The sequence below is a fragment of the Macrosteles quadrilineatus genome, unplaced genomic scaffold, assembly GCF_028750875.1.
Source record: "Macrosteles quadrilineatus isolate MER2022 unplaced genomic scaffold, UCM_ALF_1.0 Scaffold_9__3_contigs__length_116548681, whole genome shotgun sequence".
Taxonomy (NCBI): domain Eukaryota; kingdom Metazoa; phylum Arthropoda; class Insecta; order Hemiptera; family Cicadellidae; genus Macrosteles; species Macrosteles quadrilineatus.
Window position 1 is genome coordinate 21518962 of NW_026542602.1, and position 21853 is coordinate 21540814.

At 30.3% G+C, this 21853-nt stretch overlaps 1 protein-coding gene across 1 annotated transcript in view; it reads left to right on the plus strand.

Moving 5' to 3' along the window:
- The window catches only part of LOC129002618 (uncharacterized), a 140508-nt gene that overhangs the window by 90813 nt on the left and 27842 nt on the right, over positions 1-21853 (plus strand). Inside the window, exon 2 of the mRNA XM_054430563.1 lies at positions 2056-2150. Within this exon, the coding sequence (XP_054286538.1) occupies positions 2056-2150 (95 nt within the window). The remainder of the gene's footprint in view (positions 1-2055; positions 2151-21853) is intronic.

Sequence of the window (21853 nt, forward strand, 5' to 3'; positions counted from 1 at the left end):
GGTAACTGTAGGAAAAAGATGTTGTGCAAAATAGTACTGATACGTGAGCTTAGAAAACAATATTAAATATATATTTATACTACTTTTCGAAACTTTTTGATAACGGACGACGCGAACCGGGAGGAGTTTTGAGTCCGAACTGCGGTTGGTCAGTACAGAAGGAACTAACTTTTTCTCTCATCACCTCAGGTCGAGTTTTTGTCTACCACATTTACCTTCTCCAGTATCATGACGAGAAAGAGAGCCGGCCGGGTTTTCCGCTTTCCTTATCTTAAAATGTTTCAATTAGATCTGTCTCTAGGAAATTGTAAAAATATTCCTTTTATTATATATGTTAAATGTTCATCAATTGATGACATTTGGTGGGCTGTTGACGTTTTATTTGGCAACTTAAATTGTTTTCTAAAAGAGCGTGACGTGTGGTACACTTAATATTGGTACGAATTGATCTTGTATACACCATGTAGGAGGAATCTAGTTACTTTTGCGGTTATAAGATTGTTTTTTTTTTTTTTTTACTTATGCATTTAAAACTTACGTTACAGTATGGTTTACTCTTAGTATGGATGTAATTATAGGACAAAATACAATCAGAAGATATATTTGATTTAAATTCGCTTATTCCATATTGGGTCTGATGATGATTGGAGTGTCCAATCGAAATCGATCACCACTTACCATCTTTCATATGTATTTACCGTCTTGAGAGTCAATAGTATAAGTGTAAATGTATTATTACAAGTGTTATTAGACGTCTTTTTTACTTTCAGATATTTTATTTTACACAAATTTTGAAAGTAAACCATTTGGTTAATTATAGTTAACTATAGGTCAATATTAATTCTGATAAAAACTACTAGAGTATTTAAACAATATTTACTGTTAAAGTTTACTACATTAATCGTAATGACAATGGCTTTCGCTGATCTCAAAACTCCCTATTACAATCAATATTAACTATACTAACGTAAAGGTTGTCGAAAATATTACAACTACACTTACACAAGACAGTAACTAAAAACTGTTAATATACTTGTAACAAATATGTTAAGGTGATATCAAGTTTTACTTGACTTATGCTGTCGTACTTTGCAGCTAATTGAACTTAGGTACAAGCTTTATTAACTGAACTGGAACTTGAAGTTTAGTCGTAATCTTGAGTTTCTGAGGCGCAAAGGCGCTGATTATAATTTCAGGAAAATCCGTCCAATTGAAAATGAGGAAAACCTTTTAGAATAATACATATAGACATAAAACATATTTAATTCATAACTAAGTAATGATAACATTAAGACATGTTTGTTTGTAATTAACTGTTGAACTACATTGTGTAATTTGCGAGTAAATTTTATTATAGATGAATGTTAACACTGGAAGTATATTTGGAGGACATTTTAATATGTTTGCACGCTTTATTATGTGTTAAAATAGACCATTGAAATTCAGTCAGTTTATTGCAATTCCTAACACTTCAATATGATTCCTTAATTTTCCTTAAACTGCGTAATATGTTGTAGTTTAGCTCTCTTAGTATGTTATTAACTCATCCTATATTTATTTGCAATTAACTATGTTTATTACAAGGTATAAAAATTAAACTCTTAGGATTGACAAATGGAATAGCTTGCTATTTCGTAGGTACTGTAGTTTCAGAATGTTTAGTGATGATTTTACATAAGCAGTATTACAATTTTATAATTGTAAAAACTGTTGGTTACACTACAAATTACATTAATATTGTATGAATATTAAATCGTCCCAGTCACATTGTTATTAACTAGAGGTTTATCATTTCAATATAACCTGTACGATTGTTATGTTTTATTGAGTAATGTATATTAGAAAAATTGTAAAATATTGCGTAAGTTTATTTAAATGCACGATTTACAGAATCTAGAATGGTTATCGTAATTGTCTCTTTGAACAGTCTAAAAATTTACCAATGTCATTGCAAACATATACCATTAGGTCATTGTAAACATATACCTTTAAATTTACAGATTGGTAACCTCTTAAGTATGTATCTAAATTTGAGTCAAAATGTTTTATTTTCAGATTGGTACGATAGAAGCAGAATCTGACCTATTAAATACTCTACAGAAAGAAAGAACGAATCATGCCATGAGAATAATTACTTCCATAAACAATAGGTAAGTCTTCAAAGTAAGTCCATTTTTATAACATTTTTTATCTAAACATTTTTTGTGAATTTCCCATATTGGGAATAGCTATTGCCGTATCACTCATGGTAAAACCTGGACCCGGGTCCGATTTACTTTTTCGTTTTAAATATACTTTTTATGTCCTTTAGCACGATAACTTGAGAAATAAAATCCGATTTTGATGAAATTTTGTAAAAACGTGTAAACATACATTTATTTGAACGAGTTTGCAAACCAGCATGATCGGACTATGGGAACGGTGGGTTTTATGGGGTTAAAATTGGTTTTCCCCATTTTCGACCCTAAAAGCATAACATTTTGCAATTTATTTCCAAAAGCTAAAAAAAATAATAATTTAACATATTGAAGCGTTGTATTGCGCCTTATAGTTACGGAGAAAATTACAAACAATTTTAAATTTTAAGCTCCCATGTTATTCTTATGCAAAAAACTGTTTTAGTTTGCTAGTTTATTGGCATATGTTGTTCAAGTTTGTTAAAAGCATCTATTTCATACTAAACAATTATCATAAAAAAACGTTTACCCTCCCTGTTGCAGCAAACCTAAGTACTTGTTAAACTGCTATTTAAATGACTTAGGAAATAAATGTGATATTTTTAAGGATATATTATAGTCTAAATCCAATCAGGCAAATGAAAATTCGCTTTGTCTGCAGGTTTGCTTTGGCGGGGGTATTAATTTACTACCAGCTTATAGTTTTCTGTTCTGGTAATTATATTTAGAGTAGTTACAAAACAAAATACATTTCACTTTAATCTGAAGCTTTAATTATGACGTTTTTCTCGTTTAATGTCTATGGATAGTCCTATAAACTTAAGTAGACAAGACATTTTACATCACAGGTCTGACTCATCATTGTGGTAAAAAAAAACTATGGATTTTAGGTCAGTTCTGTCACTGACCATAGCAGAACATTACAGCTTTAACTTGCCCATATATACGAGTGTACAGTACATTGATATTGGCCTGGTATTTGTTAAAGTCATACTGCACCATAGTACGGTATCATGTTGTGCTTTATGTTTTTCGAATGTAAATTGTTTGATACAAGATTGATCATAAACCCTCAAAACAGATACGGTTATGGCTTGAGAAAAGACAAAATAGAGGCTATCCATTAAAAGGACGCATCAGAGCTGTATTGACATAATGTGAACGTATGTTAGTATATCACACTACTCTAGAGGTGGATTGTCAATGAACTATTGTAATGATCTTGGTTTGTTACTTCCACGTAATAAAGGATAAAACCTTTTGTTTAGTACTAATATTATAAATATCATAAATAATATGAATAACTGTAGGTGATTATATTGCCTTTAACTATATTATGTCATCATATCTGTACACAAAGAGGTAATTTTTGATATACAATAAGTAATCCAAAGTTTAGTAGTTTTAATAGGCACAGTATTTTTAAGAAATTTAAGTAATTTTTAAATAATGTAAAAAATATATATTTATGAAGCCAAAATAAAAGGCATTGCTTATAAATCGTTCATCATAAGGGCCTATGATTAAAGTAATATTTACTTGTTACAGCCGAAGTTATTTATTTTTTTATATTGTGAACCATACATGAATTATTTGGAAACCATAAATCAAATAAACAGTAGAATAAAATTCACCTAAGTAAAACTTTTAAGTGAATTGAAGATTTTCATCACTGTTTACAAGAGTTTGTACTTGGACCTGTTGCGTCATTTGCTTGTCTGTTCCTTTGAAAGAATAACACATTTGAGTATACTGTATTAACATAAATCAATCACTTTGTACCAATACAGTATTGACTGTGGTTTGGCGCTCAGAATTAAGCCACCTTAAGTAACGGATTATTAGATGGTAAACTCATTGACGTAGTAAGCTCAAGTTCAAAACTCTACTTAATTCCTCGATTTGAAACACAATGCACATAAATACTTACCAACTACTGTTAAGTAATAGTGGAAAATGCATTTTAAATCTTTTGCGCGTTGAAAACCATACAATGAATTTAATTTTGTAATAAAAGTGCCGTTGTTAAAGATCAGTAACAACGTATTGACAATGCCAAAATAACACATAAACATGCTTTTAGGACAATGGACAAAACTGTTGACAATCCACTCAAAGAGTTTGAAGCCGTTTTCCTTTTACTGTACTTCACTAGATGTTAGCAGCATTATGCTATTTTCTTATGATTCAGTTGAATTGGAATTATTAGCTGTATGGCTTTGGCCATGCAGTGTTGTTTCGTTAAAATGTTTAAGTTTTTAGTTTTAGTGTTTTGATGACTTTCCGACTACCTCCTAGGAGTGACAACCTCACTTTTAGGGCTGGAAAATGACACTTTATAGTATCTTTTTGAAGTTATTGGCTGTTTCAAATTGCACTCTGTAGATTCCTTAAGCAGTTATTATGGATTACTTGAGATAAACTAATAGAGGTTTAATTTACCTGGTTAATGTCAAAACGATCCTTGGTAGTTTATAATGACTACATCTGTTTTCTGGTGTCAAAAATTAAGCTCATCTTCAGGTTTGAAAGACTTGCGAATAATAAAGTTTAACAAGAGGAAAGATAAAACGAAAAAAAGCCAATTATCACACAAGAGCAGAACATTTGATAAACCGGTGGACTAGACGCTGATTGGTTGACAAGGCGCCAGTGGACGTGACTGTAATTTTAAAAATAACTTCAAAATAAAAGTAAAACTCCAGTTATCTTCAACGAGAAAACTTTTAGTAAATCAGAAGTCACTGTTCTACATTTAAGTCTTGGAAACTTTTACATTGTAACGAGGTCTCTATAGACGTTATTATCAATAACTCTATTCAAACATTTTCAAAACTGGACATCCAATCCCATAAAACTGTAACTTAATACTATTTAACAATATGTTTATAAATATATTTACGGTTGTATACAAATGTTTTCAGCTATTTCATTATTCATGGCAGTTTTGAAAGAGTTTGACTTTTTTCGATTAAAGATTTTATCCCCTCTTGTACTTCCAGTAAAAAATGATAACAAATTAAACTCATAGGGTACATAGAAAGCTACTCATACAAGTAATGCAATCCACATTATTACTATGAATTATCTTCTCCTGTTTATATTTATGGATACAAATTATAAGGGTGATTCTTTTCTAATAGTCATATTTTGCAGCTAAATCGTTAATCCTTATTGAAACATATTAAACTTGTGTATGATTTTTCAAAGCCAACTTTTGTCAACTGACAGTAAAAGAAGGATAACTAGATTCCCTCTGGTATTTTAATTGAAAAGGGTTTTTCTGAATAATGTTAAGTATTTTTAATACTTTCATACGGTCAAAATTTATTTGCCAATCGAACTCTAGCTTTCAACATATTACTAAAAGTATTTTCACAATTACCGTTACGATTAACAGTATTCAAGATTCAAGATTCAAAGAGTCTTTATTCACACAGTACAAATTTTCGTACATGAATAGTGTCTATTGTTACTTACTACCTAAATTAGCAATAAGAAACATTTAAACAAAATACTATAGGCTACATTATTTTAAATTTAAATTACTATAATCTTCTACTTTGTAAGGTGCAAAGTCAAGTAAGAATACCTTCAAAATATAACAGTAGGTAACTGTTATATTTTGTTGCAACTTTTATAGAGTTTCTATAGCTATCAATAGTAGTTATATACTTGATAGTTAAATACTTGATAAATGTATTACTTTTAAATATTAAATGTGTAGATTGTTTATATTCCTAAAATATTATAAAATAAACGTTATTGCCTGTCCTCCAAGTACAAATCAACTATTAGCTGACATACCAACATTGTATATAGTATATTATGTTATGCATACTTATTTACCGTCATACAATTTATAAATTTTACAAAGTAAACACATACAACTAAATTATTGTAAAACACATTTTTATGGTTGACTTGACACCATCAATGTATCAAATATAAATTACAAAAACCGCCAAATAGTAGTTCATTACTCACTAAGACCAAAAATGACTTTTTCTGACACAAGCTTAGATTTGAAACTTTAGCGAAAATCTAAGAAAACATTTATGAGAAAAACTAACAAATTTAATTTTGTTTATGTTAACCCTTGATTGAATGATGGAGATTGGACTGACACGAACCACCGTAAAAACCTCTGTTCTCCATGGATTTTTTTTTTACTCTATTTCAAGGTAATAGGTTGTTAGAGTATCAGGTTACTCCATAAACCATTGGAATGCGTGGAATACAGAATAGTAGCCTATACCTATTATCAAAATAACAAATCTGTTGAGGCTAAAATATGTTTCTCCTATTGAATAATCGCAAGATAAGAATAAAGTTGTACGTCTTTAAGTTTTCTCTTACACCACAAACTATTGGTCGGAACTTTGTTAAAGCGAAATAGAAGCTCATGTCAGAAACACACTGACAACTTCAAAACTCTTTTACTGACCTTTTATTTGTCAAACGATCAATAGGTTGGTTCCTATTTTTGTCCAAGTACCTTAAAACAGAACCAATGTAAATCTGAATACATGTCACGTAAGCTCTTGTTCTTTTCCTTTCAACTAAAGAATGTAGTATATATATTACAGCCCAGTTTCTGCTCAATGATATAACAATTAGCATTTGATGGGTTAAAACTATACCTATAATCAAGCCTAACTAATATCCCTAGCTAATCTTAAGCTAATCCCGGATAAAATCTAAAATTAACTTATTCTATTCTTGTTTTAGTTTTATAATTAATTAATTCAACGCCTATCCTTCACCTTCCCTTGCATTAATATACAAACTCTTGTATTTCGTACAAATCTAGCCTAGTTTTTATTGGATAAAAGGTGGAGTTACAATTTTATATTTGAATTAAAATCAAGCTTTTAGCCGTAAAACACAAACCAATCAAACTGAAATTTCTGGCATTTCATCTGTGTAACGCGTTCTTGTTCACTATATACTCGTACTATGTTGCTAAAATATACAGATTGATTGAAAAGTCCCGCAACGGTGCAATATATTTTTTACCACTACCGAAGAGCCACCCGCTGTGACTCGGAAGAAAATAATAAACTTAAGCATAGGTCGATATGCACATCAAATTAAAGGTCTTTATAAGTAGAATACAATGAAGCAAGTTGCAAAAATGGCAGCCGATCAAAGGTTCAACATGGCAGATTGAAGAAATATTTAAACGGCTGCCATTTTTTACTCCGTTGCCCGTTCCAGTTTAGGTTTGCAGCATTGTGTTCTATTAAGACCTTTAATTTGATACCAAACATGACCTAAGCTAATATTTAAGAATTTTTTGACTCCTCATGGGCCGTCCACCTTAAGGAATCAAAAAGTAATCATAACTTAAAAGAGCACACATTTATGACTATTATAGATAAACCGAATCTCATTTCTTGATCTATAATGGTAAAAGAATATTACACCGTTTAGGTACACTTTACAATCACATTGTGTGTTTGTGTCATTTACAACAGTAAAACTCCACAGCAAATGGGTGTTTAGAAATGATCACTAGATCAATATACATTTTAGAGCCATGTATTCCTTAAACGTAATCAATACATTTTGAACCATCATTTTACTTGAAACCCCAATTGGAGGAGATTTCTCGTTCTGTTCTATTTTCAAGCAGTTCTCAAAATATTGAAACATTTCCCCCGATGTAAGTGTGCCTGCATGCTATCAAAACGTCGCTTTTCGCCAACTGCTTCTTTTTTCTACACTTTGAATTAAATAACCCATTATTGTTAATTTTGATAGCAAATATCCAAATAGGTCTATTACCGAAGTGATTTTATGATCATGAAACAAGAGATTCACCGAATGCATCAAGGAAGTTTACGATGTATAGGCCACTAAAACTAAATACAGGGTGATTGATATAAGTGTGCCAGCTGTTTTATTCGAAAACTATAAGAGATATCAAAATAAGTTAAATGGTAAGTGCCTAGGATTTTTTATTTAAAAAATTGTAGTCAATTCGAAAAAAAATATTTTAGCCGTCATTTTTCCAATATGGCCGCCAACTTTGATTTTTCATACCGAATACCCTGTATTTTATAATGTATTCCGGTAGAAAATGTAATTTTAAAACAATTTTACTCATGTGTTTTTTTTTTCATAAACCTAACCGTTTCAAAGATAATAAAGGTAAAAGTTTTTAAATTTCAGCATGAGAAAGAGTGTCGATAAAGGCCTAAGCAAACATGCCAGCTGTTTATTCGAAAACTATTCCAAATTTCACAACCTTAACCATCATTATCTTTGAAACGGTTAGGTTTATGGAGAAAAAAACACAAGAGTAAAATTGTCTTAAAATTATATTTTCTACCGGAATACATCATAAAATACAGAGTATTCCATGAGAAAAATCTAAGTTGGCAGCCATATTGAAAAAATGGCGGCTAAAATATTTTTTCCGACTTGACTATAATTTTTAAAATAAAAAATCCAAGGCACTTATTACCATTTGACTTATTTTGATATCTCTTATAGTTTTCGAATAAATCAGCTGGCACACTTTTATCAATCACCCTGTATGCTCATTAACAAAAAAATAACAATAACAATAGTATTTTTAACGATATACGACAACGTTACTTTGGAACCTGAGGAAAATAGTATAAAAATATGACCTCACAAATAATATATACTTCAATTTAAAAATGCATTAAATATTAGTGATGTTTTTATTATAAATTGTATTTATTCCAATATTACCAGTTCTTCTTGAAGAAGTATTATATTGTTGAAAAATAATGAATCATTTAAAAAAACGGAGGTGCCAACTTCAATAATTATGAATTATTTTCATTTTCAGTTTGGTGTTTTAATCATCGATGTATAATACTCCCCGATGGGAGTTATTATTCATCGATGTTTTTTTACACCCATATGTAAATATATAGCTAGACATATTCAAAAAGTACAAAGTATAATTCAGGAACATTCTAGTACAGTCTATTATTCGAACAGCGCCTGAACAAAGGCGTAGTAACAATTTAGAGCTATTCAGCCGAACTTGGCTACTTCAACCAATACCAAATTGTTACAACTTTGGCCATTGCCACTTGTTACCATTGTTGACAAACCGAGGTCTTTTCCTTATATACGATCGGTTTTAGATACACTATCAATGTACTTAAATAAACACAACTTCGAAATATAATTAACGTAGAAGCAAATACTTTTAATGTGTTGAATTATTTTTTGAATTAACATTGGAAATAAAATACAAGTTTTGTCTGTGAATAAAAATAAATGTATAATGCAGATCCTCCTAATAACGTCTTAACTATGTTAATATAACCAAGAATGATAGTCATCCAAAAACAGGTAAACAAAAGTTGAGATAATACAAATTTGGACAATGGTCACGTGACTGTTGTCAGATTTAAGAATGTTTTATATTGGTGTACTCTGTGTGTACCTACTAAAATCTATACATTAAATTACATTGATAAGTTAATTTCTTGTTAAGATAAAATATATTTGTGCCTTTTTTTATAAAACAAATTAAAACAAATCATAACAACTCCACACAAGTCAAAACTAATAACGTTTGCCTTATAATGTTAATCATGTTATGTAACTTGGAAATTGTATCGTTATAACTTTAATTTCCTTGAATTTATTATACAATCGTACGAAAATAATTGTAAATTACTATTTTGTCATGGATTGATTTAAAATTATTGTTTGAAAATCTAACTTATAATTGTTTATTTTTATGTTGGTATATAACCCTTACGTGATTTGCTATCATGGCTATCAAAATGAGTTAAAACCTCTAAGGTGCATAATCTGAAATAAAAAACCGGGGGACCGAGCCTTGCTCGGTTTGATCAGACACATTTTATGATTCACAAAAATAGTTTTATTACAAATTAAAAACATTTAATCGCTGATATAATATCAACTGTGTAATGTGTGTCTAATTACACCCGTTTCATATATCATGGCACTTTGATTATTCACAGTACCGTGACATGAGTAATAACATTTCGTTACTCAAGTATTAACCACTGACATTACTGTACACTTATAATATATACTGAAAGCTCATAGTTTTTGACGTTTTGAATTTATAATGGGCGGCAATAATGAAATGCTTCGAAATAGTGTGTTTAATGCTACATGTATGCTACGGGGAATAGAGACCATCCCCCACGAATAGCTGATAAAACTCGATGTTCAAGCGACCTCATTTTCTACCTGCCAGATTTCCGGATTAGTTTGGATGTTAAATAGCTACCCTCTGACCACGGATCAGTTCGGACACTCGTAGTATGCGTTCATGACACGTTAAACGGTTCCAATCGTAAATAATGACATGGCGACTTTAGAGGTTTGAGAAATTGCAGTGCGCTGACGTTCTTCCAAACGTCGAGCAGCGATTCGTCGACACTCCTGATCAAAATGATCGGTCTGTTGTTCATTATTTTTCACGGCCATAAGATTGTAAATTATTTCTCTCCTTTTATTCTTCGATAGATGACTTGACCGAGGTTTTGAGACATTTGGGAGACGTATGAGCTGGTTGGAACTGGCTCGGTTGTAGACGAAGATATGAAATATGTTTCCTAACGATCGATTAATGCTTCTCTCCCTTTCTGATTATGTAAGCGTATAGTCGCTTCGGAGCTTTACGCGTTTCATTCTTAATCTTGTAAGTTAACCTTGAAAGCATTTGACATTAACATGTATGTAAACCAAACTGAATAAAACTATTTTTTTGTTAAACGTTTAGTCAAAATAATGACAGTAAAAATAATCCTTATCAGCAGTTTTTGTCAACCTCAGTTACAAAAAGGTATTCAGGATAACATGGGCACTTTCAAGAGCTGTAGGACGGAAACTGTATTTTCCCAACCTTGTGACCAACTCCAATCAATTTATCGTGGCCAAGTACCCCATATTAGAGGAAAATAGCCCCGCTGCAGCAAACCTGAAGACTAAGCGAATTTCCATTTTGCCTATTGGATTTTCAATTAAATCTTTTTAAATAACATTATTTTTAACAAGTACCTAGGTTTAATGCAACCATGTGACCTACGGTAATAGCTACTTCCCTATAGGGAAATTCTCTAAATTCAAAAATCCTCGGACAGAAATAAAAGTTTGCCCGTACATGCGCTTGTTTTAGATTATATGATTCGTCATATTTGCAGTGTCATGGTTGATGCATCTATGAATTTAAGCTCGCACAGATATTTTGATTATAAAAACCTACAAATGATGATAAGGTCTCTAACGCCAAATAAGTTTTCAGCTACAACATTTTATCGTTTACAAACTTTACAGCTGAGTAGTCCAGATCGCATTTGAAACTTCCACGATCGATGAGACTCTTGCACTTTCTGAATTATCTACTCTTCTACATAGTTCACTTGAATGAAGATCGACATGATGGATAGATTATTACAAAGATGTATTCTACTGTAAAAAAAATAACTGATACAAACTAACATCATACTTTTGCATGTAATACTACTATAATAAGTTTAAAGCCTAGCTAATCGAGAAAACTGGCTAAAACAATATTTATTGACTAAATTATCAAGGTTGTATAGCATATTTATGTCTAGGTAATTACACTCTGACAAAGGTAGTGTATATTAAGAATCATTGAGTCCAAGAGAACCCATTTTTCCAAGTTAATAACTTGATTTACTAACTTTGCAATTAGGTAACGATTTACATAACAAAATAAATATTTCAATTGCTACAATTTTTTGTAAAGCAAATATTAAATAATGATTGAAATTATTGAGCGAAGTGTAAAGGATACTACTGTATTCGCTATATGATCCATAATATATGTTTATGTATTTGTGTTTTCAGCTACTAATTTATCTTCTAAAGCTGGACAAAAGAATGTTTATTGCAACAGTTTTTAAAACACACTGGGATTGTAATTTTTTTATTTTTGTCTAAAAAATCATTTTTACGTAAATACGCACAGATTTTGAAAAATAGTAGGAAATCTGATTCTAGTTATGTTTTAGGCACTATAAGGCAACATTTTACTTTTTACTTAAAGCGTTTCAATTTTTTTATATATATGAAATATGTATAAACGTTGTTGTCTGAACAATTGGTGAATCACTTGGTGAAGTGTCAAGTGCTACCAGTGGAGTATGGTGTCGTCCAGGGATCGAATCTTGGCCCTGTTCTATTCCTCATGTACATCAATAATATTTCTAAAATTCAAACAAATGGAAAATTAATTTTATTAGCTGATGATGCTTTATTATTTGTAACTGGAACATCCTGGGAGGAGGTGAAAAACAAGGCAGAATCAGACCTATTTTTACTTAAAAAATGGCTTGACCAAAATATATTATCTCTCAACATATCAAAAACTAAATTCATGCCGATCTCATTACGTAAGTCTACCGAATACAAACTTGAAAACCTAACAATTCATGTCTGTGGAAGTCATTTCAACAACTTGTGTTTTTGCAGCGAAATTGAAAGAGTTGACTCATATAAATACCTTGGTATTGTTTTTGATTCAAGGATGAAGTGGTCGGAACATGTTGAATATCTAAAAAATAAACTACGTAAATACATTTATGCATTCAGACAACTTAGTGATGTTCTCGAAGAGCGAGAAATTAAAATTGCTTACTACGCATACGTTCAATCATTGTTATCATTTGGAATTATTGCTTTTGGTGGTGCTTACAAAACTATCTTGCATCCTCTTTTTGTAATGCAGAAAACAATTTTAAAAGTTGCTTTTAAAAAACACTTTAGATATTCAACTGACGACCTATTTGCAGAATTAGGAGTTTTGACAGTTAGGCAGTTGTTTTTGAAATTTATTTTAGTACACATGTACAACAATTTTGATAATATTTTTTTAAAAAACTACTCATTCGCACAACACGCGCTTCTCTCAAAACGTTGGTATATTTGTTCCACAGACTGTAAAATCATTTTCACACACAAACTGCTTTCATTTAACCCAAATTATCTATCGTAAGTTGTGTGATAAATACCAGAATTTTGAAATTTTAAATACACCATCTCTCTCTTTGTTTAAGAGACATGTAGTAGCGTGGCTTGTGGGACTGAGTTCAGAGGACACCGTGACACCGAGGCTGTTATCGCGTCGGGCTGACCTGACCGTTGACCCTACACTACAACACACAATCACTGATACACCACCTCAATGACTAACTAATACACAACCCGCCACTCCTCTCCGCTCAACCTATCACTTGATTTTTGAGAAGCACTTTAGATTCTACTTAGTTTCAGAGAAATATCGTTGTCCAGTTCCAAGCAAGACAACATTTATTTTCAGACGTGATAACGATCACTTCAAAAAAAATTCCCATTCTCTAAACAAATTACCCGCAACTCATGTCTACGCACAGGCCCTGCCTATGTAGACACATTTCCATATAAGTTGATTAGGTATTTTTTTTTTATCTCTTTGTGCCATTTAGTTATAATATTATTTTGTAAGTTATTTTTAAGACAAGGATTAAGTCATTTATTCTGTAAAATACCATGAATTGTACTTTTTAGTTGGGAAATAAACATCATTTCATTTCATTTCATTTCAATTACAGTTGTTGTGTCTACGGAGTGAATAGATTAATGCTTTTGTTCCACAGAACATTCTGTAAGGTATTTTTTTTTTTTAGTTGTGCCTCTACACCAGTAGAATTTCTGAACATCGATTGTAAGAAAAACCCTCAACTTCAATCTAGTCTTACTATTATTTAACGTCAGCCTCCTGTAAGATTCAAGGCAACTTTTTACCATGGGAAATACCTCTTTTTAATTCTGTTAGGACATAACTTAAATAATCCAAACCAATTTTAAAAGCTGGGTCTTCCAATTTAAAGTACTTATTCTACAAGGACTCTAGGACTGTCATTATCAACTTAGAAACTCGACACAGACTACTAGGCAAACATGTTTATTTTTATTAAATATTTTGAACTTTTTTAGCCTTAGTTTCATATCTCACAGAATAGAAGCCCTGTTATGACACTACTTCATACAGTGCCATTTCGTTTCAGAATCATCTCCACTTGTCTGATACGCAAACTAAGTTATTTTGTCCTGGAAGTAGTAATGCAAAGACAATGCATATGTATCAGAATCAGAATGGTCGCCAACAATAACCCTTGTTGGACCGAAATCAACCCTCTCCCCATTTCACGTAACATGCCATGAACTCGGACAATATTATTTTCGACCCGAATAATTTCTAACCTATATATGGAAACTCCTAATTTTCATAGTTGTATTTTTTTCTAAATTTATGCGATAGTACTAGTTTTCCCCCTCTTTTATTTTACTGTTTACATAAGGAGGACAAAAATTTCCATAATTTAATAACATTTACCTAAAACGTGCATTCATGAATTTAGCATCCACTTTCATATTATGAAATGTTGTAATGATTTCAAACTTATTTCAAAATTAGTGAGGGACAATAATTCTTTCCAACAAGTTAATATTTGTATTATAAATAATATTATTTGATACCATTAAACAATTTTCTGTACTAACAGTGGTACCAACTAACGTATTAGTTGGAGTAACCTTATAGATACTCGACGTTCTAAAACCTTAGATGTGAACGAAAAAACTAAACCGTTTTAAAGACATATTTCCAAAATACGTAATCACTGTAAAAGCTTTTACACGTTTGATACCTCAAAATGAGCTAACTTTTATCGAAAACTTTGACATCAACGCTTAAACTGGACCACAACAACACATAAACTATTGACAAATGTGCTTTTAGGCCGAACATGTCGGCTGTCAAAACACTCAGAGAGTAGGAAACCCCTTTTCCTTTTATTTCACTAAATTATATTCAATAAATTTTCACTAAATTGTATTCATACTATCTAATAACGGCATGTTTCCCCGTGTTGTTGGGAGCTTTGTATGTGGCCTTTATAAATTGGGGTTCATTATCGTTCCAAATAAGTAAAACCTAGGACTTAGAGATAACTTAGCATTTAAGTTTGAGCAACGCAATCAGAACAATTGAGTTTTTTTCTTTTTACACTTCAAAAAAACCCCTTAGCAATGGAATATTAATGCTTAGATATCAAGTTATGAGGTTAGTATGACAATTTTCATCAATTCCCCAACTAAAATAGCTGTAAAAGGTGTTAGCTGTTTGGTATTTAAAATTTGGCATTTGTTTGGCATTTGTACTAAATCTGGTATAAATTTATATTACTTTTAAAGGTAAGTAAACTTATTTTCCAGCGAGACGGATCGAGTTTTAAAGTACGTCAATCGTATTCAAACAATAATGAACACTCGCAAACTTTTGTATTGTGGATAGGATCCAGACAAACATTATCATAAATTACTCTAGTAAAATATCTGCCTAAAATTACAATCAATGCTACATTAAACCTTTAAATCAGTGTTGTAGTATCTATATGTACACCATCTTGATGTCATAAATATAATACAATTGGTAGTATACATTTTAGGTTTGCTTATAACTTAATTAGTCAAAAAGAATACCAAGGACAATTTTAGCTATTATTATCTCGATTAAAACGTAGTTTTGAGAATTTTTTTACATGTAAAATATAGAATGGTGTTGTAAAACTATAAATTGTTTTGAACTATTTATCAGTGGACGCTTGGTCAAAAAAGTTTTTTTTAGTATATTCCATTAATAATATGAGCTCATCATTGTTATTTTATTACTCATGTTAACTTCATTTATTTAGGCCTACATCATCACGTCAATAGAACAGTCAAAGATTCTGATTTCTGAATTGATCATGCCCTCCGGTATTTGAATTCAATAAACTTTTTAGACTATAGTAAACTTTTTTTATTTACAAATGAAACCATCTCTAATGTTTACAAAAAAGTGATAATGTGAGCTAACTTAAAATGCCGAATTATTTCAATAACTTTCTACAGTATACTTACTGAAAGTGTTTTCCCGCTAGCGTATCAAAATGCTAAAACTTGCCATATTTTGCCATATTTTTGGTCTAAGTATATGCTTGCAAGTATTACCTACTATTTTTATGATACTCAAATTGTATACCTAACTAATTTTAAATTAATAACTTAATAGATTATATAGATTCATGTTGTTAAATCGCCGTATAAGGAAAATTTAAGTCTCCTCTCCAAATAAAGATAATTTATGCCAAGCACGGTTTTAATATGTTCTACTTTCATTGGTTTTAGCCTATATCTTCGACTTAATCTTGGTCTTACAAAACCTTATCAAGACAAAAAGATATAAAATCAAAAATAAATTTCGACTAGTATTTTTATCAGTAAAACGAAAACCTTTTAACATGATATTTTACTGTTCATCAGAAATTGTATCATCCTGAACAAATTTTTTTCGCATGTAGTAAATGATATAAGAAAAGTCAATTATTCTCGTGTAATAGAACATTTAAATATATGCTGGTAATTAATCAACACATTTTACATAATTGTATTTTATCAACAAAGTTAAAAATGTTAAATGATAAATCCTACCTTTTTCTTATTGACTTTTAACAAATCAAAATTTATAAAGGACACATTAATTGTTTAATGTATGGTTTAAAAGTTGACACTCGTGAATATTTCTCAAATAAATCCATGTACTCCATTATTTTATTTTAGAGCATCTATTCGTTTAATATTTTCATACGAATAGTGTTTCTAAAATACTGTACGGCTTTTTTCACAATCAATAAGTGATTCTTAAAAGTGGCAGAGTTATTTCAATCCGGTAATTTGACATTTACAGTTTCAGAGCAGTATTTAGTTTGACGTGTTTCTAAGAACTTCCCTTCAACCTAGGCTTACCTGTTGAAAGTTATCTTGAAGTTTCTCTTCCACCCTTACAAAAATTTTAATTTAATTATTGCTTTTTACTTACTGGCAATAGATTTGACACGTAAATGTGTTTAATTGAATATCAACCTAGCCTTAAATCCTATCAATTGATATGAGGTGCCAACCAGCATTGAAGGTAAAACCTTCAAAACTAGGCTTTGCAATTCTACATATATAATTTATTTCAAATCTTATATTTTACAAATTTAAAATTTGGCAGGTTTGGTTAACCATAAAATAGGTCAATAATAAACTTTTAAATGATATGTTCATGAAAAGGTTACAAATTATTTCTATATTAGACTATGTTACTAGTTAAAACTCATGGAAGCTAATATTAAATATTGTATAAATGATTTGTGTCACTTTTTAAAATTTATTGTTGAACTGGAAAAACTGTTTGCTGACGCTTTGTTTCATATAAATATCCAGCTGCATAGTGCGCGTTGGTACAACTTCGTCTGGACTATTTAGATTTATTTTGTAGAGCCCCGTTTAAATGATTGCTATATACAATCATATTTGAATATGGTATGAATATAAAAAGAAACAATCCAAACGAACAATATTTGTCTTAAACAACTAAATACTTCTTAACTGCAAATGTGTTATTTCAAGCAGGCCCTATTTAAGTAATTGATTCATTACAATTATGTTCTTATAATAAACGACCAATTGCACCAATTACACCAATTACAACCTTTGCAAGAGCCAAACCTACTTTACAAGTATTTTTTTTTAACAGGGACCACTTCGTTTGACGTTTTGATAAATAAAAGATCAAAAACAGGTTTGAAGTTGTTGGGTGTTTTTGACACATCCCGATCGATAATTTATGTGAGTGAAAAGAAAGCTTAAGAATTATTTTTTTTACTCCCATTTACTACATTTATTCATTATATTTATTCATTTATTTTTATTTTTTTATGTATGCTTGGTGATTATAAGTTCGGATGACATATAGTATCCTTATAAATATTTATTTTCTTCCACGTTTTAAGATTTTCTAGCTTTTGTCCACAGGGCCTTTTTATTTTGTTTATAGTTAACGCCTTGGCCTATTCTAGTGAAGATTGTCGGCACGATTTGTTTTTAAAAAACTAATAACAATCTTATGACATAAAGTGTTTTCCCATATTTATGTACACAAATTTTTAAGGAAAAAGTCAAACTTTGACACTTTTCGAAGTCTTTTTCATCATGGTGGTATAAATATCAAGAGGGACATTAATATCATTTTTTTTAGATAATCAGAACAATCAATTAATAAAAAAGAAAATTATAAAAATAGTGAGTCACCTCACTGGTTGTGTACCTGGTAGCTTATAGATTTATTGTTGTTGTTAAAAATATTGCACTACTGTATTAATTTCTACTCGTAAATATGGTTTAAATCCACCAGTTTGAATTCCTTAACTTAACCAGTGTCATTCTGAAACTAGTTATAATTAATTATTATTTTTATAATCGTTTAATGATTCAAGGATGTAGTATGTATTAGTTTTCAAGTATGTTTAAAACAATTTGTTTTATGATGTTATGCGTATTTAAAAATATATTTGCAATATTTTTCAATATTTCTACTATAATGAGAAGATATGTTATAATATAATATAACCACTGCGTTGTTTTTAAATATTTTGTTAACAAAGGTAGTTTGTTGTGGATCAAAGTTATAAAGGTACATTCCAGCATTCATATTTTACAGTAACCATCGTTATTGGAAATAATTAATCCAGCGAATTATTTTTCAAAGCCAACTTTTAGCAACTGACAATTAATCAAGGATTATTTGTTTCCAGTGAAATTCCGTTGTAAAAGGATTTTTCAGACTGCTATGCAGTATTTTCTCTTTTTTACAAACTAAAGTTACTATTAAAAAAAAACCACATAACAGAAACTTCAATTTATCTTCCCCGTAGCAGTAAACCTGGATACACGTTAATCTAACGTTATTTTTATAGAGAATAAATCGTTTTTGTAAATATTCAATCGGAGAATATGAATGTTATTAGTATGCAGTTTTGTTGTGGTGGCGGTATGTTCATGACTTATACACACTAACTATTATTACATGCGGATACATAGCGATACAAACACACGTTAGTGTAAACGTAAATCGTGTAGAATTTATAATGTGATATACAATTAACAATGATACAATATTAATTATTTTAGTTCTATTGAATAAAACAAATTATTATACATATATTGGCCTTGTTGAACCTTTAAATTTAGTTATACATTTCATTATTAATTGCCAATACACGTTATTATATGTATGTGTTGACAAAATATTATAAAGCTGATTTTTTTAACATGTTCAATGCACCGGAAGAAATCATGGCTCGCCAGATGGTGTGAATAATTAATTATCGGTTTACCGCGTAATAAAAGGTGATTAATACTGTACATGAGCACTCACGTCAGCGGAAAATAGCGATACTGTACCTACACACGTTAGTGTATACGTAAATCTTGCAGAATTTATACAAATACTATACACAATTATATATGTCTACAATACTGATGCATTGTAAAAGCTATTTTCTTCCTTACACTCATATGTATCAATTTTCCATATCTAGAAAATTAATATTCCTATAGTTTATTAAAATTATTTAAGTTTAATTAAATTAGTTGTTTCAATGACTATTTATATAAAATAGTCCTATATGTTTACTGTATAAGTTATAGTTTGCGAAGCAAATTTTTTATGAATCTAGAGACGTAATTTAAGACAAAATATGAGGTTACAATTGGGTTGAATATACACAAAAACTAGTTGGTTTAATCTTCAACAAAAGCAGTTAGCACAATTTGACGTTACAAGTTTTCAAAACCCACCACTAAAACCCTACACTAATATCTAAGTTTCAGTTGTTTTGTAGTTGAAAATCTTTTTTTAAGAATATAAAGCATTATATAATATTATATCACACAGTAACTTATCACTGAACTTATTTTACCTACGACCGTTTTTTAAAGTAGCCATTTCAGTCCAGTTCTTAGAATTGAAAAGTTTCACTTTACAGCTGTTTACTTTCATATCAGCATAGTTTCATTTCATTTCAGCATAGTTTTTCTCATATCCACACAGGTAACGGACCAATGAGGTTCAAGTATTGAGAGAAAAGAATTAAAATTGTAATACTTCAAACGTCAACTAATCAGCTGATCAGCTGATCAGTTGACCAATTTAATTGTTGATCCGACTTGTTCATGTTGATACTCGCGTATTCTTAATTAAGTTGGTGGAAGTCCAAAAATAAATGAAATATTTGCCGAATTGTACCTGATACAATATTATTTATGGTAAGAATGCTGCTAGCAATGTAATATTTAACGAAGTTTAACGAACACGTAATTACAGGAAATCAGCTGATTATACAACAAGTCGTTGCATCACTTTCAGTGGCAATGACAGTACACGAAAACATAACCTATCTAAAAAGTTATCAGTAGTGATTGTTAGTAATTAAATCCAAATTGATTAATTGATTAATTGAGTAATTAAAAAACGGTCGTAGGTAAAGTAGTGTACGCAACTCGCGTTAATAGTCTTTACGACACTCGTAGAAGTTTTTAAGGCACGAGCCTAGGCTCGTGCCTTAAATTTTCTACTCGTGTCGTAAAGACTTACTTAACGCAATCGTTGCGTAAACTACTATAACAATACTGTACTTATGTTAGGAAAAGGAATACGTAAGTAGACGAAGTAATAACATAAAAATTGATGCAATTATTATTCAGATGAAAAACAAATAATGAAAGGAATTTAACTCAAAAGAATGATTTCGTGCCAGGAATTTATAATTACTTGGGTATCACAATATTGCTAAAATCATATTCTATAATTTCGAACAGTTTTTTATAACAGTTTACCTTGTTTGTTTCAATATAAATATGTCCCAAAACCTACTTTATTTCTAAAAGTTGCTTTACCTCTGCTCCACAACGGGTGATAAAGAGAATAATGTGGCTATAGATATGAATAAAATCTAATGATGCAGAGGTCATAAAATAATTATAAATAAACAAAAATATAAAATCCGACACACATTCAATTTTATTAATGTGATTAATATTATAACTGTTCATTTTCCACAAGACAAGTCGAGTTTTGAAGTATGTTGATCAAAGTCAAAGAATAACGAACATCTGCCATATGTTGCATTATAATGAGATCAACATTTACAGTAGACCTAATATGAATTATCGTAGTAAAACATCTTCCTTAAATTATAATCAATCCCTTAATAAATTAAGATTCTTTGGTATTTGATTTGTTATTTTTATTACGACATACACTATTTCGTAGAGATTATTTTATTTAACGATTTATTGAAAATTTTTAGGCTATCGCACTAATAAAACTAGTCTTGCAGCGTAATATGTTTCAACTATAGCCTCTTAATATCTTCTTCCAATTTTTGGGGATGGACATGAAAAATATGCTTAATATATTTATATAATATTTAAATGTTAAACGTTCAATCGGAGCTAACATTTAAAAGTGCAGAGATGAGCAGTCTCGATGTGAGGTATGTTATTCAAGGTTCACAGTAAATGCAAATGATACTTGTCTTTAGTTAAACCAAGGTTAGTGTTTCCAAGGTAAAATCTATTTTTACTTATTTACTAAACGCATATTATGTTGATTAGGTGAATTATTATAAGTAATTGCAATTTTACTCATCACAAAATAAATTAAAAGGGAAAAGTTTTTTTATGAGGAGTAGAGTAAAAAAACGTTTGCTTTGTACACTATTTTTAAATGTGGGAGCTTCATTTTATAAACATCTGAGAGTGGATAT